The 25,354-nt window shown below is 31.9% G+C and overlaps 1 protein-coding gene across 4 annotated transcripts in view; it reads left to right on the top strand.

Annotated features, from left to right (window-relative positions):
* LOC124364391 (solute carrier family 66 member 2) overlaps positions 1 to 25,354 on the top strand; it is a 54,204-nt gene that overhangs the window by 19,676 nt on the left and 9,174 nt on the right. For 2 of the 4 annotated variants that reach the window (XM_046819827.1, XM_046819828.1), the window contains exons 4-6: positions 2,466 to 2,682; positions 4,658 to 4,798; positions 15,748 to 15,838. In XM_046819827.1, coding sequence (XP_046675783.1) covers positions 2,466 to 2,682; positions 4,658 to 4,798; positions 15,748 to 15,817 — 428 coding nt within the window. In that variant the 3' untranslated portion in view covers positions 15,818 to 15,838. The remainder of the gene's footprint in view (positions 1 to 2,465; positions 2,683 to 4,657; positions 4,799 to 15,747; positions 15,839 to 25,354) is intronic. The other 2 variants (XM_046819826.1, XM_046819829.1) reach the window with 1 other exon arrangement.

Here is a 25,354-nt window from a genome sequence, read left to right as displayed (position 1 = left end):
TATTTTATTTATTTACAGCAATAAATTAGTAAAATTTGTGTTGTTGTTAATTTCAACTGTACATTTGTATAAAGTGATTATATAAATGTTTGATTTATATTATATACCTCTCATAAAAGAAGGTCATAAAAATGTTGAAGAAATTGGGGCAAATTATTTTTAGTATAAAATATTGCCAGAATAAATATTTACCACAGTTATTTGGTACATTTATAATTTGTTACATTTTGTTTGAATAAAAAATTGAAATTTTAAAAATGGGTTTAAAACTAATTTGTACGAAGATCTGCAAAATGGGCTGAGTAGTGCTGTGATGTTTAGCACATCCAGTGCAGTAAATCACCAGAATTTTCTGTGACATTTTAAGTGGCTTGGATCTAAAAGGTTAATCATATGATTTTCTTACTAATTTTTTTTAAGTTCTTGATGCAGTATTCAAGTCAAAATTTTAAATTGTTATAAAGTAAAAAGTATTAATAATGTAACATTACAAATTTAAGGAACATGGTGTCATAACAAACATGAAAGTCTTCCGTACCGATCAACACTATGCCAAAACATTGCTCACACAGTTAACTTTATGAGATACGAGGGGTATTAGAAAAATAAGGTTCCCATGATTTTTTTAAATAGGTAGCTCTATATTTCTACTTAGTTTTATACATCAATTTAAAACTTAAAAGTTAAGCTATTTTTCCACATAATCACCGTTCCTGTCCAAACACTTTTGTAGACGATGCTCCAAATTTTCTACCCCCATGTTGTAGAATTCTGCCGCCAATCCTTTGAGGAATTGAGTAACCTCTTCCTTGACTTCATCATCGTTACTGAAGCGTTGGCCACCCATGTTCCTTTAATTTTGGGAATAAGTGATAATCACTTGGGGCTAGGTCTGGGCTTTAGGGGGGATAGGGCACAATAGTCCAGCCAAAATTTGTCAGCAGTTCTTGAGTTTGACGGGAGACATGAGGTCGAGCGTTGTCATGGAGAAGTCTCACACCACTGGACAATCTTCCTCTACGGCAGTTCTGGATCGCGCGTCTCAGTTTTCTTAATGTGTCTTAATGTTTCCCCATAAACTTCGATTCACTGACAATGAATTTCAATAGGTGAAATCTGTTTTGCATTTTTAAAAAATGTATCACAGCACGAATTTTGCATCTGGTGGTAACAACGATAAGGAGCTCCATCTTCGAAGGCAGCTAGGCCGGCACTGTTGGACGTAGCGAGGCGCGAATAGTATGGATAGAGTGAGGGACAGCTGATGAGTAAGACAGTGTTACCAGATTTCTCCAAACATATCGCATTCTGTCTCGGTGGCATAGGGAACCTTACTCTTCTAATACCCCTCGTATTTTGACCTTGATGTGAGGAGCCATATTCAGCTAACAGATGTTAAACTTAAACTGCCAATACTCTGCAGTGGTCTGTACTGGCGAATTGAAGAGCTGAGCTTTCTTGTGATGGGCTGAAGTTTAGCCAACCACCCACCAGTCATAAATAAAAATTAATTTAATCAAACATCTATTCGCTTTATGTGTACTTTATTTACACAGTTTTATTCAGAATAACATTTTTACAAGTTTTATATAAAATTTTGATGATTTTCGTGGTGAAATAACAAAGTTATTGTTGCCCAAAGATGAAAAAACTTGTTTTTAACCCTGGGTTTTTTTGCATTAGACACTGATTTTCTCAAAACTACTTAACATAGAGTTCTGAGACTTGTTTTATTCAATTTATCAGGTTAAAAACCATTAGAAACAATTGAATTCACCCCTTAATCTACCTTACCAGAATTTCAGGAAGACGTGAGTGAGCTAAAATCTGGGTGAAATCTTTCGCTAGCCATAACTCACTAACGGAACATTTCTAGACCCATGTTTATATAAACTTGATTTCATTATTTTTACATTTAGAATGAGCTCCCACAGTTTCTGCATACATTTGTGAATCACCCTGCATATGTGTGTGTTTTAGTAATTATGAAATAAGTAAATATTATTTTACAACGGGCACCTATTAAAATGTCAATCCCTAATAAAGGAAGCACATGCAAATCTGATAATTATTGGTCGTTTGTGTGTTTTTTTGCTTTTACAAGTTATAACAGTTTTGTAATGGATCAATTTGAAAGTATAACTTTAATTGCTGGGACATTGGTGAAGATAAAAACCTCCAGTTTATACTAAAATTCTTGAACTTCTGTTTCCTTTTCAATGATGAACCATAGTAGTGAGAGGTTACCGTTTGAGTTAGGAATGTCCTCCTCAGGAAACTGTCCTAAGTTGTTGGCTGATTTCATTGAATTCTGCAGTATATAATTAAAATTATTCTTTTGTCAGTTATTACAGTGAAAATTGTTTATATAAATTGAAAGTTCATGTGCTATTCAGTGTTGTACGTCTGTTTGAGGTGATAAATTATGATGTTCTACAGTCAGTTATTGTACTGTTTGTCTCCAGACTTCGAGTGGAGGTATTTCTGGCAGTGGACGGACTTCACGTCCTACATAGAGTTCCTGCTGAGCCTAACGCTACTCTGCTCGCTGGTCACGTTTGTCCTGCAGGACTCTTCAGTATACATTGAGGCGCTTGGGTTCCTGGCGCTACTCACAGAGGCCATGCTGGCCATTCCCCAGTTGCTGCAGAACTTCCGCAACAAGTCCACTGAGGGCATGAGGTACTTCACCACCAACTTTATTGTCAATGTCAATTACGATCTTTGTCTAGAGACTGTTATTGAATTTTGAGTAAGTGTTTTATTTAAAAAAAAATAATGAGGAATGCTTTGGATCGTGTCTAAAACATCGTAGTGCATTAAGTTGTGCACCTAATAAGACTATGAGAACACTTCTTTATGTAGATTACACTGGATAGCTGCTGGGAAACTGGACAGACCTCTTTTGTAGTGTAGGTATATCTGATGTTGTAACGATGCAGAGAGTTCGTTTTGAACTTCTTTATCGCCACTTGTGTTGTATAACTTCGGACATGGACTCCAGATAATCAAGGACTCAAATCTTTGACAGTATCAGATTTCAGATGCTGTACTAAGCGGAAGATGGAATGGAGTGTTTTTGTTTTACTTTTTGTTCCTGTGCGCGCCAATCCATCAATAATCTGGTGGAGTAAAGTGACTCAATTTGAACAAAAACTAACCTCCGAAGCAACTAAGACACAATATTAGTACTATCATTAGTAAAATATTTGAGTGTCAACTATCATTGAGTTTTCTATCTCACACCTTGTCAGAACATTGTTAACACTAAAGCAATCTTGAAGTATTATGGCTTCACCGAGGACAGCCATATTCAGTCAACAAATTGTCAAGGCAAAATCTTAGTACCTTTATTACAAAATGTACACCCTCTCCAAGATGAAAAAAGTTAGGCAATAGAGTTCTTTTAAACAAAAGATCTGGTATTAAAAAATACAAAAATTCAGTTATTTATTAGGAAAGTGAAAAGATGAAGTATACTACCAGAGATGGGAAAGTGTAAATACCTTGGAGTAATCATACACAGAGTGAGCCTCACCTGGAACGGAACGATTGTGGAAAACTCAGGTCAACTTTATATGCGTTAAGAAAACTCAAACTTGTCAGTCCACATACTGCTCTGATTGTACTGTTTCTGTTCTATTTGCATGTCACCAGGAATATACGTAATAAATGTAAGAACTTTCAAACTTCCAAGAGTACTTGATGCTACAGAAAAACTACTAACAGGATTAGGACCTACTAATGACATGAGCTGTTAACATTCTAGAAACAGCTTATGCAAGTCAATAACCTGACAAGAGGAGGTGATGTACATCCTGTAGTTCAAAAGCAGCACAAAATTACTCTTATCACACATTTTTTTTAAACAACCTATATATGTTGGAGAAAAATTTTTCAACACTAATCACGAGGGACAAAAACAACATAGGGAAGAAGCTACTCAGGAATAAAAACAAGATCAACTAGCTTCTTTACTAACTTTCCTATTTATTCCATTGAATAATTTTGGAACTGGAAGAAAAATTACAAATAACTATCATTAACTTGATATCTTTAGTTTCTTTTAATTTGTATTTTAAATATAATGGCACTATTCTAATCTCAAAGATAATAAAGTATATTGTTTTTCCAGAAAAAATTCATTTATAGAATATAGGTTTTGTACATTAATATTGTTTATTTTTCTTAGGGCATGCTTGATTTATTTCAAAATTTGTGTAAAGTTTTAAAATTATATTAATTGTGCCCCTTTCCAGGTATTATATTTGTACCTTATATGGTTGATGGCGAGTACAATTTTGATTTTATATCAAAATCTTAAGAATCCGGCAGATCTTCGTTGCTGTAAAAAAATTTGAGAGTGAAATTTAATTTAATATTTTTGTCCAAACTAAGAGTTACTCTAAATTTACTATGCTAAGGTGCGAAAGAACATTGTGCAAGGGTCTGTTTAACAAGCTGAAGTAATTAATGTAATATGCATTTAAACCACCGTAATTTGTGAATTTTTTTATATTGCGTTTTGTATTCCCGTTACATACAAGTTATATCCGTTTTTAATCAAGATTTTAAGACTTAAATTTTGAGAAGTGGAAAACGTTGTCATGACGCTTGACCCACTTCCAGCTCACTAGTCGAACTCTGTGTGTTATAGTGTGCTGATGGTGGTCATGTGGATGATGGGCGATTGTTTCAAGACGACGTACTTCGTGCTGCGTGACGCGCCTGCGCAGTTCTGGCTCTGCGGCTGCCTGCAGATAGCCATCGACGTTTTCATCCTAGGCCAAGTCTACTGGTATCGCAATAACATAAGTCTACATACTAGCAGGCTCGACTGACACCTGTTTACCATCTCTCTCTCCCCCGCCACCTCCCTCTCTCTCTCCCCCTCTCCGTCCAATTCCACGTCAAACTCTTCCCTCTCTGTCGTCTAGGGTTGCATGTTGGTGCTATGGGGAAATCTTCCTCCGGTGGTCTTAGTTTTTACGGTGAACCTGATTGATCTGTCTGTAGCTCATCGAGGAATTTTATATCAGTCTTCTATATATTAGGAATGGGTCGATTCCAATACTCGATACCTCGATACTGGGTTGTATTAAGTTATGGACGGTTTTCATCTGATTCTAGTAACAATATTTCATTACAAATTAATAAACATAATCAACAGACATACTTAAAAAAAGTATGCTTTGAAAGTCACGATTTCACAACAAGCTGGTTGTCTAATCCACAGAATCTTCAGATGATTTGTGGTGGATAGCTAGTCAGCAGTGTGTAAATTAATCCCTAAAACGTGTTATTGTTGTACTTCCTGTACGTAAAAAGTTAATTAGATTTTATATAGATAGTTTTATTTCATACATTTGTGATCATGTATCACGAGTCAGCGGCTACTACTTGTGCCAATTGATATTATATAAATTTATCACTTGCTAAGACTTATTGTCACATTTTGGAAACAAGTAGATAGATAACAAAATTTAAAATCTATCATAGTTTTATAAATAATATTTAGCTTTCAGTTCCTGTTTCTTATGTCAATCTATGTTGGTGCAACACCGCATGTTTGCTGCGTCTATTCATCCACTGCACGGTGGCAAACGAACATACCTTCACTAATATTTATTTATCTAATTGATGTAGTTGTATAAATACATCCTTTTTAAAAATATATGTATATGCATAACTTAAAATGTTAATCACTAAGGGTGGTTAGTTTGGCTGGCTGCTTCAACTGGGCAGATCTGCCCAGTTAAAAACTAACCCATTCAGCTTATTATATTCTCAGTCAGGAATAATCCAGGTATCAGTATCGAATTCAGAATTTAAAATTCAAGTTTTATACCGGTATTAGAATAATAATTCAATTATTTTAGTATGGACCCATCCCTAATATATGCATATAAAGGATGAAATTAAATAAGTAAATATGATGTAGTAGAGAGTCAAATTTAATGAATGAATACAAATTTCAGCTTACTTTTAACTAACCAGTTATAACGATTAAAAATAAAACATGTAGTTGTAAAATATCAGCACATTAATACATGAGAGTAAATTCTTTTCATTTTCTATATTTTAATCAACTAGTGGGCTTGGAAAGGGGTGTGCAGGGTATGAAAACTCTACTTTTGAAATTTAAGGTTAAAAAGACTATTATAGATACGGTATATATAAAAATTATAATAAATATATTATTTATTTGGAATGTAATGGAGCAGTACTTATACTGTTAATACATTACGTTTTTACTTTTAACACAGTGCTTCACAATAAACTAATATTACTTAAATTTAAAAAATGCAATTAGAAATATGGTTATTAGTTTAAAGAAATCTTTTTGGGAAATTTACTATAAAGCTTGAAACGTATAAAAATTTAGATTTCAAATCAATAAACGATGTTTAGGATCATTGCGATATTTTGCATAATTACGTATAGAATTTTAATTAAATTAAATAGAAAAATTGAAATTTTGTAACCAATAAAACTATTTAGAGAAATATGTGATAAAACAAAGCATTCTTTATATGTATCTCATGTGTATAAACTTACATCTCCAAAATTTGATTCATGGATTCAGCCTATGGTTCTGATAAGTTAATAAAAATCTTGTACTGAATACTGTGTAAATGTACCAGTAAAAAGGAAACGGGCAAAAGTCGTTTGTACAAAACACTCTTAATCTGTGAAAACTATAAACCTCACTGACATATTAATTGAATTTAAGTGTGAATCAAGTTACCACGATGTATATACGTAGCTAGAACGTACTGTAAAGCACCTGTCATAAAATACGTTGTTACTTGCACCTCTATGTAGAAATTGTCAAAACACGGATTTAATACTTAAGAGAATTGTATTTAATTGCAGATTAAACTGATATAAATTTTAGGTTTTTATATTTGAGGGCTCTGTTTACAGTTTTGACTTTATAAAGTGAAAATAAGATAAGGCATCAAAAGTGCAAGTGTCACATTGTTACAGGGTTGCCACCTGTCCTAAGTTCCCTTCCTACTTAGACAAAATTTCCTACCTTACAGCTTATCCTATTATTTATATTGTTTTCACTAACAAGTTCTCTGTATATTTAAAACCTTCTTCAAATAAAAAATAAAAATAAAACTGAAATCTCAAAGAATAAAAAAAAAAAAACAATATAATGAAACCAAGCCTCACGAAAAGAACAATTTATTTTAAACTCATCTACCAATTTTTATAAAGTATCTCTAAAAATAAAAATATTAAAGATATTTTTTGGTTTTAAAAATTGACATTCGGCCATATTAATTGTTGTCACTACTACTTAATGATTGATATGTGTATGAGCAGTATATACTGTAATACATTTAACAGGAAAAATAAAGTTTTAGTATACTTTTTTTAATCATACGTTGGACCATCCGGTCTGAGTTTACAGGCAATACAAGAAAGCGAGTGAATACATTTTTTTTTATTCATTGAACTATAGATAAATATTCTGTGTAACATACTGAAGTGTTAACTTTACTGTCAATATATTTTTCGGGTTTTCAAGGTATCGATTAGTAAATCCTATAAAAAATTAAATATCAATATTTCAGCTGTAACAAAATCTACCTACGTCTTCCAACTGAGCTGAAAGATTATTTTTTCTTGAAAACACCAGTTTTGTTACTTTTTTAATAAAACTTAATTGTTAACTCTTTTTATTTGAAATTAAAATAGTAATTATATATATATATAAAACTATCACTAATGACTAATCAAGTACACTGACTAAGATGTAGCACAGAATATGATTATAGTTTAAACTGCGTCTGAATCTTTTGTAATTGTGTTTAGTCCTATTAACTTCTTATGTTAGTACTTTTTATCCATGGAACTTGCTATAATCAGTTTTCAGTACATTTACTATATTTAAAAAAAAGTGCAAATGAATTTTTGATGCAATATACATGTTAGTGTAAATTCTTACATTAACTCTATTTTTGCTTTGTTCGATAAAAAAACTATTGTCAATTGACAGGTACAGATTTATAGTTTTATATTAAAACTATAAATCATAGACTTTGATTTCTTCTAGATATTTTTAAAAGGTGGAGAAATAAAATTATTTGGAGAATTATGCTGTTTTATACAATATATTTTAAATTATTACAAAACAGTTTCATCTAAAATATTTTGCAGTTTTTCAAAGGAAATATATTGTAAAACTATAATTTATTTCAGAGTATACAATAGAAATTACATTGTGTAAAAGAGTGCTATGAAAATTTTACGTAATTCATACTTTTTCATATTTATGACATTTGCACGTACAAATTTTCTTTTTTAGTTATTTGTTAAAAAAAATTCAGCTCTGAAAATGGTAATATCTCTTGAAAGGTTGTTACTTTAAAAAACACATAAGCAATGATATATTTTTCAAACCTTGCAATGTAGCTCAAATCTATTTTCAATGTTGAGAAACAAATTATTGCCAGTTCCAGGGCTAAATCTTAGTTTTATTTATCCATCTACTTATTTTATTACAAATAATATAAACTTAGGTTTCTATTGTTCCAGAATATACAGTCTTAGAAACACGGAAGAAATACAAACCTGTAATTATCGATAACAAATTCTTTACAATTACCATTTTAGGAATTCAGTTGTAAAAACAAATGGTTTGATAAGTGCTAACCTGTCTGAAAAGGGTGGACTAAAATGGAATGTGTGTAAAATAAAATTGTTTAGGAAGAAATTAAGGAATCAAATATAATTTGACGTAGCTGCAAAAGATGGATGAAATATTCTACCAAGATGAAATTCATAGAAAAAAATGAGAATCATTCATGCCACTTAATAATTGAAGAAGGAATGCAAGGGTCATAGTGAAAGTAAAGAATTGTCCAATGAGTAGGAGACTCATTCATGCCACTTCAAATTTGAAGGAGGGATACAAGGGTCATAGTGAAAGTAAAGAATGTTATGATCCAATGAGCAGGAAAATCGTTATTGCTACTTCAAAATTAGGGTCATAGTGAAAGTAAAGAATGATCAATGAGCAGGAGACTCATTCATGCCATTTCAAATTTGAAGAAGGGATACAAGGATCATAGTGAAAGTAAAGAATTTTATGATCCAATGAGCAGGAGAATCATTTGTGCCACATTAAAGTTGAAGATATTGTGAAAAAACTCTAAACTGGATAAAGAGCAGCTTTGAACTGAATTAAACCTGATCATTTTTATACCTAAAGATAAATCATGATGTTACAAAATATCCTGTATAATGGGTAGTTAGGTACAGTTGCTCAGATGCACAATTTTATTTGAATTGCCAAGTATAAAAGTGAAGCTACTCACAAAAGATTTTCACTATTCACTATTACTATCATCAATGATAATTTAAACGTATTTGAACACTTGAACGCTACAAAACCCACACAAAATACAAATTATATCCCCATAAAATACATTTTATAAACCTCATTGCAAACTCAAAATCACTAAAGATAGAGGCTGACATTTGGCATATCCTTCATCAGTTCAGTCACTGTCACAACAGCCCACAACTGCTATCATGCCAAGTAAATTTATCGAGCTTTTAATATTAAGCTCAATCTTTGCCATGAATAATTTGTCTTGTCTTCGAGTTGTGTCTTTGTTTTGTGCTGTAATCGCTCAATTCACATCGAGTTTTACGCTTTTTTGTATTAAAATACTTCATTCTGCGTTGTTTTGAACGGTGCCATGTTTTTCACCATTGCGTTCCTGCTGAATCGTACTGAGATCAGATTTGACTCAACTTTTTTATATAGATTTTGTGCCCAAACGAGTGTTATCTTGCAGTAGGCTTGAGCAGATTCTATAATTATGACCAGAGTAAACTTGCCAGCAACATGAATGACAGGAAAGGAAAAAGGATAATGATAATGGAAAAGGAAAGGATCGGTGCTGGTGATCTGGCAAGTGTGATGTGCAATGAACTCTTCTGGCCTTATGCAACCAAAGAAGATACCTTACATAAGAAATCTGTCTTTTCTGTACGAAGGCATAAAACCATTTAGGATACTCAGGAGATTAGTCCAATTTAAAGAACAATGTTGAATGTACTTGCCCCTAAGCATAAGTTTAAATTTGAGAAGAAGTTGAAGACGACAACCACAACTCTTGCTTTTGCATAAATATTTACCGGACAAAGCATTTATTTAATTTAAGAACATTTAAACGATGATTTCTATCCTCCATTTTACTGCAACACTAGGTTGTGGGCAGCAATGTGGCACAATCTAACGCAACTCTTGTGTAATAAAAACAGAAAAATGTTACAAGTGGATAAAACTTTAATTAAAGAAAGTAGAACGATGTTTTGTCGCTAAGGCAAATCTATGCATAGCAGCCCACATGACAAAAATAAGGAGTTCATTCTATCAAAATATATTTAGGAGTTGATTGTATTAGAAATTTCAATTGCCTTAGCCTGGAGTGTTTTGTTGAGTATTCAACCTGATTGCCATTTTATCATAGATCTCTATATAAATCAGCTTGATCAATCAGCCAACAGCAAGCTTCCGAGCCCATTGACTCCAATTCATTTCCTGCATGTGCTGTCACTTATATTGTCTTTTATGGAAGTATAGCAGTCAACATTTCTGCAAATATATAGTACAGAATATTGCACGAACAAGTGGACACAGTGAAATATATTATTTAAATTTTTGGCTGGGCCTTATATCTTCTGTTGAGTTTTAAAAAGTAACTAGAATTCCAGAACAAGTTCAATAACAAATATAATTTTTTTTTAATATCAGGGCTACAATTTAGTGTTACCAATTTAAAAAATATTTAACATATTAAACAAATAATTTTCCTGAAGAGTTTTATATATAGAGTTGAGTTACTTTTTTAGATTTCTTTGCAGTGTTACATGTGAAGATAAATAAATACATGAAATCCAGTTATCCTTTCAAATGTTGACTGGCAAAGTTGGTGAGTTAGCTGCGATTCACTTTAAGATCAAGTTGTTCTCTACTCAAGGACTGATTTCTGTTCCAGTTCAGCATTTGAGTCAGTGATCCACTGTTTTTATGTAGAGATCTATGCATTTTAATTAGTTGAAGGACTCAAAATTATGAATCTTGAGTTTTTGTACAACTTCAAAACACATTTATTATAATATATTATTAATATTTAAGACATCTTCTGATTTTTGTATTTTATATTAGCTTTCAAGTGTTTTGCTGCATTATTAGAGATCTTGTTGTAAAGAATTATTAATTGTATCTACATCATGCACTTGTCCACATAAATTCGCACATACGATAATATCAATGTATCTCATTGTATTTAGCTCAGATCTCGATGTTAAAGTAGTCCAATATGATAATGGAACATAAACAGACTCTGCTATGAATTACGGACCATTCAGAATACTTCTGTGATCTTTAGGCTTTAGTGTATGTTGCTCTCACTGTGTAAAAAGACTTTGAAATTCAGTATAATGTTTATTTTTATATTTAATCTTGTTAGATTTTATCCAGTATTATTTTAATTGACTTTATTACTGTTTTAATCACATTTTTAGTGTAATTTCATAGTTGCTTTGTTGTTCCTAACCGTATTTATTGATTAGATTGAAAATTAATGTCTGCTTATTTAGTTTAATTTTATTCAGGTGTATACTGTATATTGGTATTGATTCCATTATACTCTTTCAGTTGTACTTGGTAAATAAAGTACATAATTACAAATCAGTTTTCTTTACTCGAATCTGATACCTGTTCATAGAAGAGTTGATTTAAATTTACTCATTCTGATGGTTTATTATTAGTGCACCAAAAAGTAAACCCAGTAAATAATTTAAAAACTCATTTTATATTTTTAAATGAATTTGGAATTATTTTATTCTAAACATGAATCTCATAGTGAAAATCTACTAATAATGTTTCTAGATCTGGAAATGATATTTTATATTATGTTGAAAGGATATATATTCAAGAAATTGGTTTACGAATATGAGTTAATAATGGACATCGGGAAGAGATCATGGGGAAAATATAATTTTTTCATGGGATTTAAAAACTTATTTACTAATATTGAGGAAAATGTGAGTAATCTAAATTGAAAGCAAAAGTACAGTAGAACTTGTTCTTCCTCTATAAGCGAAATTGCGACCTATGAGCTAAGCGTGAATTTCAGCATGTGCTGAAAATCAACTGTGATTGATGTTGAGATTACTCAATAGATGGAAAGAAATGAAGTCATCACTCTCTTAACAGATGCATAAAGTGGGGAGAGGAAGTCATGAACCAAGACTAAAAGTGATTGGATGAATATTAAAGGCCGGTATCGACAGTGCGAGGCTGCTCGCTGCCAATGCCTCGTGCCATCTGCCTCAGGGTGAGCTCTTCAGCTAGCAGCTAGTTTGTAACCACGAATGCTCCCTGCGAGCACGCGAACCACCCGCATTCGTTGTGAAGACAGTCGTGACAATATGGTTTTTTTCTAGAAATGCGCAAGTGTCTGCCGCTGTTTTTATTGTGATGGCGACGATTATTAGGAAAAACAACAGATAAAGCGACGTAAACCCAGTTGGTGGTTTTAAAAAAGATTATCAAAATCGGTTTGAATATGGGAACAGACTTCTAGAAGACGTGCCAAATTTCTTGCGAATGTCCAAGCAAGATTTTGAACATTTAATTACATTGATAGAGCCTGCCGTGAAGAAACGTGACACGTACATGCGAAGTGCTATTACCACCAAGGAAAGATTAGCTATTACTCTGAGATTCTTAGCTACTGGAGACTCAGTTTGCAATACCTCTTTCGTATATCCAAACAACGAATATCTGTGATTATTCCAGAAGTATGTGATCCATACATACAAACAGACCTGATCCTGTAACTTGACTTTTTTTCCCCTTGACCTTTCACGTCGGTAAGACTCTAACAGAGACGTCATCTTCTTTTTCAGATCTTTCACCGAAACATTAATTGACTGCGATATTTCGCGCCACAAGTCTTCTCTCTTGTTTTTATTATAATATTCAGGGTGTTTCGAGTCCCACATTAAACGTTTGGTTTCATAACACTTCACTAATTGTCTGATAATTTCATGATTATCCATGATGACAGTTTCGTTGTGGAGGTTTGTTGGTTTGCAGTGCAGAATTGTGTCCTGTATGATGCGAGGCAGACAGCGCAGGTATCCACTTGACGCACAGCTCGGAGCGAGGCACCTTTGAGCACTGCTCTAAAACCGACAAGCACACGGCTCGCCTCACATTGTGCGACGCGAACGCCTCATAGAGAGCAACCCCGGTATCCACAGTCCGAGGCAAAGCCGAGCATTCGCCACGAGGCATTGGCAGCGAGCAGCCTCGCACTGTCGATATCGGCCTAAATACTATGATATGTTTGATAGCTTCTACAACATGACATTTTCAACTTTTACAAATTAATGTTAAACAGGTTATACTCTTTTAACTAAAATGTAATGTAAAGTAATGTATTCCTTTAGGGTTATAATGATGACTACAAATGAAGATAGACTGTTATAAATTACTATTTATTTATGTCCTTGTGTGAAGTATTAAACCAATGTCATAAAACTATTGAATTTTGGTTATAAAAATGAATATTTGCGGATAACACCTACACATTTCTTTTAACAACTGAAATCCATTTTCCACACTTTACAAAATACTTTTAATACTCAAAAGTGATCCATTTTCTAATGCATAATGCTTTTGAAGTGTGACTTACAGTATTATGTTCTAATATAATGAATAACTTTTTCATTTGAAGTTGGTTACAGTAAAACCTAATTTATAAAACTGGTTATAATGTTATTCTTACAAATACAATTTTGCTAGTATTGTATTTTTTCATAATCTGCTTATAGATTCAACATTATGCCTCCATTTCTGTAGAAGGTATTTGTTGATATTAAACGCTCTATCTCTAACTATTACAAACACAGCTGTAGATCACATAGTTATTTTTGTAGTACAAAGTATACCCTTGGTTTTCTTCATGTGGTTTCTTAAAGTATACATCACAGAAATATTCGTGCAAGTAAACTATCAAAGTTAATTGGCCACTTAACTGAGCGACCAGTTGTACATCTAATTATTAAGAAAGATACGTTTTACAAACACCATTAGGGAATAAGTTAACATATCAAATAGTTCTAAAGCAATTCGCAACATAACCGGTAAACCATTTCTGTACCAACTGCATGTTGGTAAAAATGTTAGGGTTTGTGATAATTGGTCATGAATTGGCTTACATACTAGGTGTTTTAGAATAAATGAGATTATCAAGTAATAATGCAAGTTAAAAGAAGTCTGTTAAATTATTACTGTTTTGTTTTATATCAGTTTGAACATACAGATATTTATTTGTTGTTTCCGTTGTAACTATAATGATAATTTTAATTGCAATTCAATTTATTATTTAAAATAATGATTGTGACCTAATAAGATTTACAAAATTCTATCAGAGTACATTGGCTAGCATGAGAAGACTACAATAGCCGTAATTGTTACTACGAACAAGGAAATGTGGCGAATTCATGGAAAATATAAAATAATCTGTATACGAGCATAAAACTGATAGTTCATTCAACCTGTATGGGCAAAAATGGAGCTTTGAACATTTACAATACTTAAATATTACTAAATGTTTATAAAAACAATATTTTCCAAATGGTTTATTGTTTGGACGAGGCCTTTCGAAACCAAAGATTTCATCGTCAGGCGACTCCACAGATAAATTGGAAAGACCCGTCCAAAAAATAAACTATTTGGAAAGTATTGTTTTTATTAACATTTAGTAATATTTAAAAATTGTCCGATTGCTCCAAAAGAGTTCAATTTACAATATCGATGAGGAGATTAGTGTGGTGCTAGTTAGACAGCAAATGTTCCCTTCTGGAAGAATGTGTGCAGTAAATCTGTCAAACGTGATATATTTTGTTACATCGGAACACTCGGAGTTGCTCTTCAACGTACTCCACGCCTAGTCCCTGCTAGTATCAGAGGAAATATGTGTCAATCATGATTCAAGATTCAAGATCAAGATTTTTATTGTTGAAGACAACAGCATAACAAGGGTCAAAGATCACTAAGGCTAGAATTTTTTCCAATTAAAGTTAGATTTAATTACGTCAAAATACTTACAGACTCGTACAGACAGTTTTCAACTAGAAAACTCTTAACTGCTGATTTAAATTTATTGTACAGCAATTCCTTGACATTATTTGGTAAAACATTGTACATTTTTATACACATATATTCAAAACTATTTTGTGTACTAGTATACATAAATATTTTCGTGTTTAAATTATTTTTATATCTTGTGTTATAAATATTCCTCTTCCCATGACTGGTAAAAGCGTTGATGAAGCAATTTTAACATTTATTATGTTTTTGTAAGTATACAAACCACACTATTTTACGTACTCAATGTCTACTGTCAGCTAACCAAACATTATGAAAACTCAAATAAAATTTTAATGAATGTGAAAGCTAACAAAAACATTAGTATTTTTATCTTGTATCACTCGAAAACTGTTTATTACTCTTAACATTAGGTTTACTGAGTGACACATTGTTGAGCATTGGGTTGTACAACGCATTCAGTCTGCATAAGCTCTGGTTTCGAACATGTTAATAGTGTAAGACTTATAAAAAGAGATGTGCCAGCTCTCTGGTGCCATTATGCCATTAAACTCTGTAGACTGTTTGAAAGGTGAGTCTGTTTTTTTTGTGTTTAGGTACAATTACTTCTCGGACCACAGCCCAGAGTCAATTGACGCTGCCATTTGGTACACCCGTATAGTTTAGACTAAGCGCATACCTCATGTTGTAAGTCAGACTACCGTCAGCTTGATGTTGCTTTCTTTGTTCTCTTCGTTCAGCAGCTTGTTATGTACGCATCACGTTCTGTCTTGACAGCCTGCGAGTTCATTGCGGCCTCACTGTTAAAATTATTGACAGGAACGTTTGTGAAACTTGGGAATGCATTGCATTTGCATTTAATCACCTCAGTCGAGACTTGCTACCTGAGAGAGCAATGTTTGTCATCTAACAATTTAAACTAACTGTTACTTGTGGAGAACGGGTTGCAATTACTAGAGATCTTTAAAAAAAATCCATTTTTTATATATGTTACAGTTTTGAATAGTTTACTAATATAATGATTCAAAAAATTGCTATACTTGGAGTAGGTCTAATATGTTTTTGTAAATGCTAAATGATCAATAAATTTAATAATGTCACTAAAATTAGAAATTCCTGAAAATGCATAGTTACGTATTACACAAGGAGTAAGTATTAGGTTATAGTCATTATAATCTGATATACGAGGATCATGTTTTTTTCAAGTATCAATCTCACGCCAAGATGGCTAGACACGTGGCAGGTCCGTGGTGTGCGCAGTAGTCGATCACGCATCTTCCCTGCTACATTTGTCACCATCGAGTTGAAATAGTCAGTTTAGGCTGAGCTGCCGTCATATAACATGGGGAGTTTTATTCGTTTCGGGCAAGCATAAGGGAATAGTGCAGGAAATCCATTGGAGAATGTGCCTTGTTTATGGAGTAAACATTATGTGTTTTGCATGAATCATGTAAAAGTTTAAAAATGGCTGATTGTCAAATTCAAGGATCAATTCAAGAAATGACAAAGCTGAAGCCATTCAACAATTTTTGTGGCCGTCAGTCAACATCTGGCTTTCTACACCACTCATGTACTAGACCATTATTCATTATCTCCGTAAACATAGCATATTCTCCAATTTATTTCTGCTGCAGTTTTCTCTTCTGGTTGTAGTAAACGAATAAAACTTCTCACATTGGTGAGAGAATCTATAGAGCCGGCCATGTTTATGTGACTGCAGCTCAGTGAAAACTGCCTACTTGAACTCGGCAGTGACAAATGTAATGGGAAATATGCGTGATCGACTACTGCCCACATCAAGGACCTACCACATGTCTGGCCGTCATGGCATGTGGTCGGAGGTCGAACAAAAAACGACCCTTGCATAATCTGTAACTAATTCAGGACGGCTGTGGCATGATATATATTATGACCTGATAATACTCATCAACATGCTGAACATGCACTGTTAAATGAACGCAATTGATTGTTTTCTTGGCAATATGGAAACTGATGAAATACCATGATGGTTGTGGTGGTGATAATGCACGTAAAAAGTCTTGTTTTCAAGTGAATTAAGCCTTTTGGTGATGGCTGAGGAGATGGCAGGAATAATGCAAGATCGGTACAGCCTCCAGTTTCTTGTGAATATGAAAATGTTGAAAATATTTGCAGACCATCACTAAATAACAGCAAATGATTTTTCGATGTGGAAAATGTTTTCAGAAGATATTGATTAATTCTTGAAATTTAGTTTGTCTGCAGAGTCAAGAGTTCCAGAGGATTATGTGACCCTCACACCCCGATGTGCACTCACCATCGCAGGCGCAGTTCTTCCAACCTGCTGTCACTGTTTCGATGAGTCATATTATTATGTAGCCTATTGGCCGTAGTCTGCAAAACCACAATTTTTAAGGTCTTTATTTTAGGTTAATGATTTTAAAATTTTGAATTCTGTATTTTCATGAAAAAGGAGTCCAAACACGAAATGCCTACGTTACAACATTCGTGACGTATCTTGGTCAACATTGCTTATGACTACACAGCAATATCTAAACATTATACACTTAGTTGAAAACAGAGCCTTATGCAGACTGACTTAACAGACTGATTGATGCTTCTAATTTTTTTCTGTTTCATTCATTGTTTGCTGAATACCAAGAAGAAACATTACTCACTTTAAATACAGGACAGTTCCAAACTCACTGGATAGAAGTGGTTCAATACGCTCAATCGGCTATCTGGCAGCTGCTGATATAAAAAATCAGACAAATTTACTTAAAGTCTTAGCCCCCATTAGTGAAAGCTTTTGACGCCCACTATTCCTAAGATACAGCAGGAATGTCCTAGTCATTTCGTGTTTGGATATTTTTCTTCATGAAATAATATGCAGATTTCAGAAATTACAAAAATGGTAACCAACAACAAAAATGTAAAAATGACAGTTTTGCAGACCAAGGTTGAGTCATCGAAACATGACTGACAGCAGGCAAGCCGAACTGTGCGTGTGACTGTGTGTGCTCGTCAGGGTACGAGGGTGGCCTGATCCTCTGGGGCTTTTGTGGCTGCATACAAACAATAATTTTTAAGAATATGATTTCTTTCAGAATTAAAATTGAAAAAATATATTTGGTTGTAATAGGTACCAGACAGTTGGCACTCATCTTTTACAACATTTATCATAACAATTTATTCAAAGCTGCACGTATAAACAGGTTGTAATGTAGCTTACTAATATTTATCCAAGCTATAACTTAACTTGCTGATATATCTTTATCATCCCATCTCATGATCATAATCTCATAACATTAGTTATTGTAGTGTATCACAGAACAATACGAAGAAAAGGTTCTATTCTTTGGTAAAAACAAATTTAATTAATTTGAGTGATCTTGATGTACAATTTTTGTAATTTCTCTAAAAATGACAATGTGATTTACTTTTATATATGTGGAAATTAAAAAAAGAAGTGGTGTAGCTTTATCTTAAATGAAAATAACTAAACAAAGTATAAATGCTTGTTATTGTATATTGATGTATGCAAAGTTCGGAAATTAATGAGAAACTTAATGAATTTTATCAGTAGTAGTAAATGTTTTTAAAAACAATACTTTTTCTTATATAGTTTAATTTTGTCCAAAATTTAAGCTATATTGGAAAAGTATTGTTTTTAGTAAAATTTACTACCATTTTAAAATGTTTTCCAATTGCTTCAAGAATTTTCAAAGCTATCAACATTTGTACGCTTTTCTTTGTTAAATTTAAATTGTGCCATTAAGTAAAAAGTTGTACAGTTTGACTGCTAGCTCAAGAAATAGATTTGATTTCCTTTTTTAGCAGATTATATTACACCAAGAGTATTGTGGAGAATTCTTTTGAATTATATAGCATTTTCACATGAAGTAGGTGTATATGTCATCTACTCTGTGAAATAAACATAAATTATATGATGTGAATGTTTAACCACCAAATATTATTTTTACTTTCACAAAATTCCAATTTAATAATCTGTTAGAGTAGCATCACGTTTAATTTATTGTGAACTTTTAATTTTGTGAATTCATACAATTTTTTTAAGGAAAGGGTATTACATAAATTATAGTTTTATATTGTGCAATCAAAGTTTAACCTAATGTAATCTAGGATTGTATGGATTTACACTCACTGGAGACAGGAAATTTATGTAAACACTGTGAATCTCATTGTGTTTCAGTGTTCTCATTTTACTGTACTGTACACCACTTATTTTACTCTATTTTTATTCAGGTTACTGTTCAGTCATGAATAATGGTTATTAATGATTTGTACAGGAGAAATGGTCCTCAAATATGAATGTAGAAATAGTTGTTAATATTAACACAGTATAGCTACCGATTGTTTGGTATAATACTTTTGAAGCTACATCAATACATTAGTCCAATCATTTACATGAGTTGTGTCATATAAAATGTATATTACTTTGTTCAGTATAAATTTACAATATGAAATTATTTACAATCCGTTATCTGTCAGTAATTTTATATGTTTTGTTGTTTTCACTGTGCTTCAAGTATTCTTATATGTGCTTTCACAAAGTATTTTGTATGTGAATTTAGAAGTTTTGTACCAATAAGTCGTGATTTGAGTGTTCAATATTTAGTGTTCAGGTAGATTAATATATAATAGAAACTGTAAAACCTTAGTACACTTTAGGAATAAGAATAAGGTAATAATGAAATAAAAATATAAACTCATTGTAGCATAGAGATCAGAGGAGCCTTAAAAGAGAAAATCGCTATAGAAATTACATTAGCAAAATGAAATACTGTATCTTTAAATAAAAATTCAGAATAATTAAAAATTGTGGTATTTGTTTAATACTAAAGATATTTTTTTACATACAAACAAAGAACAAATAGATTATTGACAAAAGTTACAATTAAAATGTGCAAGTAAGTACTGATATTTCATCATTAATAATTGATTTTATCTTCAATAAGTAGTAATTTTCCATCTGACAACTGCTGGGATAACATATTACGTGGTGTCTTTCCTACATATTCAACATGTGTAACATCTTATGCTGTCTCTTATATATATATATATATATATATATATATATATATATATATACTATAGATAAACATATTTTGTGCTGTCTCTTGCATTATATGATACAAGGTGGTTTCAGAAAGTTCCTGGACTAGGTCTGCTGATTTTTGTCTTTCCACATATCAGGCCTTTTTTACGCACATTTTCCCTTAAAACGTCACAAATAAAAATTAGAGTTCTCTGTGACACCAGGTGGCACAAACTCACGGTAGACACTGCTTTTAGTGTAAAAAAAACAACAAGCATTGTTTTTGTTGCACTTCTCACTTGTCTTGCTTTTGGTGATTGTAAACTTTTCTACACTAATGACTGCTGTTTTGTTTCTGGATTATAACTATACAACCAACTTCCAACTTTCATCATCAGTATGATCCTGGAATATAGGGTCACTTTCAGATGCCTCTGTGAGTTCACTGCACACATAAAAACATCACTGTTTCTGATCAAGTCAAAAACTGAAGTACAAATTTTGAGGTAACTTTATGAATGCCTTGATTTTTGGTTAAAATTTCTTTATAGCTTCTATAGCTAATACCGACACTACTACATAAGTCATATATTGTCTGACGACAGTCTTCATGAATAGGTGCTGAATTTTTCCAACAATTTCATTTATTTTGCACGTGGAAGGCCGTCCTGAACGATGATTATCTTTAATTGAAGTTCTGCCAGCCTTCAAACAAATGTACCACTCAAAATCCGGTGTTCTGCTCAGTGAATGTTCTTCAAAAGCTTCTTCAGGCATTACAAAAATTTCTGTTGATGATTTCTTACATTTAAAGCAAAACGTGATACAAGTCTATTGCTCGAATTTATCAGCCATCACAAAAGTCGCTACATAATAATAACACACAAAAACAAATCACAACTTGTAGACATAACCTAAACACTCACAACAACGAAACTCTGCACAATGACTCAGCGGCAGAGGCTACTGGCACTCCGGCTTGTACAGTCATATTCAAAAAATGGCGAGTGCAGTCCAGGAACTTTCTGATACCGCTTCGTATATAAACCTATTCTGGGCTGTCTCTTCCACATATGCAATAAATAAACATATTCTGTGTTTTCTCTTCTGCATATACAACAGATAAACATATTCTGTACTGTATTTCCCTATTTATAATATATAACACCTATTCCATGCTGTCTCTTCCACATATAATCAGATGCTTCTTATTATGTGCTGTTTTTTCTGCAGATGAGACAGACAAAATATATTTAGTGCTGACTCTTCCATATTTACAATAGATAAGACGTATTCTATTCTGTCTCTTCTGTAGATACTACAGATGTTTCTTATTTTCCGCTGCCTTTTCTGCATACACGACAGATAAACAAATTCTGTGTTGCATCTCCCTATTTATAACAGATAACACCTATTTAATGCTGTCTCTTCCGCATATGATACAGATCAAACATATTTGGTGCTGCTGTCTCTTCTGTATATACAAATAGATGTTTCTTATTTTCTGTTGTCTCTCCAACATGTATGGAACCTATTCTGTGCTGTCTCTTCTGTATATAAAACAGATGTTCCTTATTATGTGCTGTCTCTTTTGTATATTTGACATATATAACCTGTCCTACGTTGTCTCTCTTGTTCACATGGCAGAAAGCAAACTTCTAGGAATTCAGATTTGTTACATATTTTAAGTCTGTTTTCTTTGTAATCTTTAAACTTAAATTTTGGTTATTTATTTTGTCATTAAAATTTACAAAGTTATAGTAACAACTAGCAAGCAGTAACAATATTATCTAAACGCTAACTATTCAGTTACAAAATGGTTCTTGGAACCAATAAGGATAATATTTATTAATTTAATTTTTAGGTTTGTTTTGAAAACTAAAATTTTTCTGTTCTAATAATTTTTTTGATAAGTTAATAGTACACAGGTTCAGTGATATGCTCTTTGTTTGTACAAAATCAAATGTAATAAATACTAAAAGTCATTCCTCTGCCGATCCGGGTACCTGTGGCTCCAGCTTAGTGACCTGTAGCATTCCTGATGCTTCCAGGTTAGATGTGCGAATTTTGGTTCATCTTATATACACAGTTTTATCCTTTTTGTAGTTGTAGTCAAAACCTCTGAGTAAATTATTGTAGCCGGTTGACTGGTTAGTGTGTGTGTGTGTGTGTGTGTGTTTTATTTATATTGTTCCTTGCACTATCGAAATTAGTAATTTAGATTTTCACTTCATGATTGATCTAATCATATATATATATATTAGATTTTTGTTATTTATATTATTCAGTGTTGTAATAAAAATTATATTTGGCAACAAAAATTTGTCAAAAACTGTTTTACTTAAAACAGTGCATTTGGAAATGTATTTTTTAATTATCATTATCAGATACTGATTTAAATAAATTTTGAAACTATATAGATCTTTAATGTGCCATTACAAAGTTGTAATATTTTATACACATTTTCAAGTGTACTTTCAACAATTCCAATGATAACAGTTTATAAAGATCTAATTTAAACTTAAATATTATTATTTCTTTATATTTTTGAAAACAATGAAGCATAAGTATAATACATTTTAAATATCTATTAAATTTGATTGATTGGAAATATTTTTAAAATTGTTACATTGATTGATATTGATTTGATCCTCTATAGATGATTTTTTATGTAAGCAAGTTTCATACAAAACACACGGCAGTCCTATCATTATTTTAAATTGAGTGTATGCTAAAACATTGTATATCTGATATACACAGTTTTATTGTGTTCAAGTACATAACATATTTTCATTTACGTTACGGTAATAACCGCTTTTAAATGAATTTCCATTTTAAAATCATTGAATTAATTTAAACGGATGAATTTGGCTATTCATTAGTTTAACTGTATGTAAATTTAATTTAAATGAAACTCCAAAAACATGGTAAAAAACGTAAATATTCCACTGATTGATGTCTGTGTTACATAGAACAGGCTTTTATTTTCGTTATTTCTACGACAGATTGTATTGTGATGCAGGTACCTATTCTAACCGTTGTATACTATGGAACAAGAAGTTTACTACTACCTGTTCTAAGCTAAACATTGATATACACAAGACGTGACAATGTGTAAAATGTAGAATGGTTCAGATTCAGTTAGAAAGCATGCCATTTACTCACTAACTCTATTGTCTGGGTTGGTTTCTGGAGAGTAGCATGGGGATTGATTGTATTGTGACTAACATACTTTCAGTATTAATGTTAAATTTGTAGTCTTATGCATATAGGCACTATGCTTAGCCAACACAATTTCTCGTTTTAATTTATGAATAGTATTCATTTGGTCTAGTCAATATTTAAATTGTTCTAGAGTCACATTTTTCATGTAAAAGATAGAGTTTTTATAATCTGTTTTACACTAAATTATTAATAAGAGCGAGAAGATTTAAAATGTGTACATTATATACATTATGTTTGCTGGTCTTTCCAATCCTAATCAATCCATTTATTTTTAATCCCTTCTGCAATCCTTCCAAACTTTTAAGATCCCAAGAATTTCTTAATGCTCCATTCTACACCAATCATCACAGAGGACAAGTTTTTGGGCAATTCGACTACACTTCAGTTGATTATGCGTGTTAGATTGATTTAAATCAACCAATACTTTGTACCATTGTAGAGTTCAATTCTCCTTACACCAATGTACGTCTTCAGGATAACAGATTTGGGCAATTTGACTACAGTTCAGTTGATTATGCGTATTAGATCGATTTAAAACAACCAATACTTTATACCATTGTAGAGTTCAATTCTCCTTATAACGATGTACGGCTCAGGGAACACAGATTTGGGCAATTTGACTACAGTTCAGTTGATTATGCATGTTAGATTGATTTAAATGAACCAGTATTTTATAGTATAATTTTCAGAATATGTAATAAAAGTCACAATAAAAGGTTTATTTAACACTTGAAATTTTTCTAAATAGCTTTTATTCAGTTGACTATAAAATTGCATACAATTTTGTGACATAAAAGTTAAATTATCAGAGTTGTATTTTCAATCAAATTATTGGTGAAGATCTAGTGATTATTTTGTGTCCTTTAAAACGATATCATGAAGAGAATTATTTTACAGTATTATACAAGTAGCTTGCATTACATTATGTTTCTACTGGTGGGTGGAGGCTTTATAATTATAGAAAAGTATCATATTTATTTAACTCACAATTTAGTGTTTACTATAAAAATCCCCATTGCAAAATTTACAAATATTTGTATTTGTTGTTATGAGAGATATAATATTATGATTAATTGGGACATAAAAAGTCATGCAAAATTAGAACAATGTTCAAAACGTTGCATCTACAAATTTTGCAAGAACATTTCAATATTAGATATATTTAGAGCGTAAAAGATAACCTACAGTCTTGCTGCCTGACAAAATGGGTTTCTCTGTCCTGTACATAGTACAGTGATCTGATAATAACACTTTTGAATGTGGCACGGTCATATCTGTTCTGGTTGCTTAACATAATGGTAAAGTTAATTGTTAATTTTTGTCGTATGAAATGGGAAATAATGTTAAGTGTATTCATAGCAATTATACTTTATTCATGATGATAGATAAATTTTTGTATAGAATTTTGGATATAATGATAGAATATTGTTTTATTGATTCAAACAAACGTAAAATTCCATATGAACAAATATTGTTTAGTTTTCAATTAGTTTCTATTTATGTATTTTATATTTTTTTTTTGTCATTATTCAAAAGAATGATATTTTAAATCCATTTTCAAACATGATCTAAAACCTCTTTTGGTTTCAAAATGGCAGCTATTTTAGATCTTCAGTGAAGTTTTAAAACAAAGTCACATCGAGACTTCCACCCTTAATCTCGATTTTCTCAAATATAACTAATGTAACTAAAAATAAAGTATCAAAATTTGTAATTTTTACAGTCTGATACTTTACCAAACTTCTTAATTCTTCCATAAATAGTTTGTAGCATATATTGTCTATTCGGGAGGAAATCCAGTAAAACATCCTTTAAAACATTTCAATCTACTTTTATAACGAAAAACAAATCTTGCATTGATAAAAACATTAAATCTTATTTTGGTACAATTTTTCAAATAATATAGCTGTTGCTTGAAAATATATGATTTTTCATATATT

The sequence above is a fragment of the Homalodisca vitripennis genome, chromosome 6 (assembly GCF_021130785.1).
Source record: "Homalodisca vitripennis isolate AUS2020 chromosome 6, UT_GWSS_2.1, whole genome shotgun sequence".
Taxonomy (NCBI): Eukaryota; Metazoa; Arthropoda; class Insecta; order Hemiptera; family Cicadellidae; genus Homalodisca; species Homalodisca vitripennis.
The sequence above is the reverse complement of the archived record's forward strand: the minus strand, read 5'-3'. Positions and strand labels throughout refer to the sequence as shown.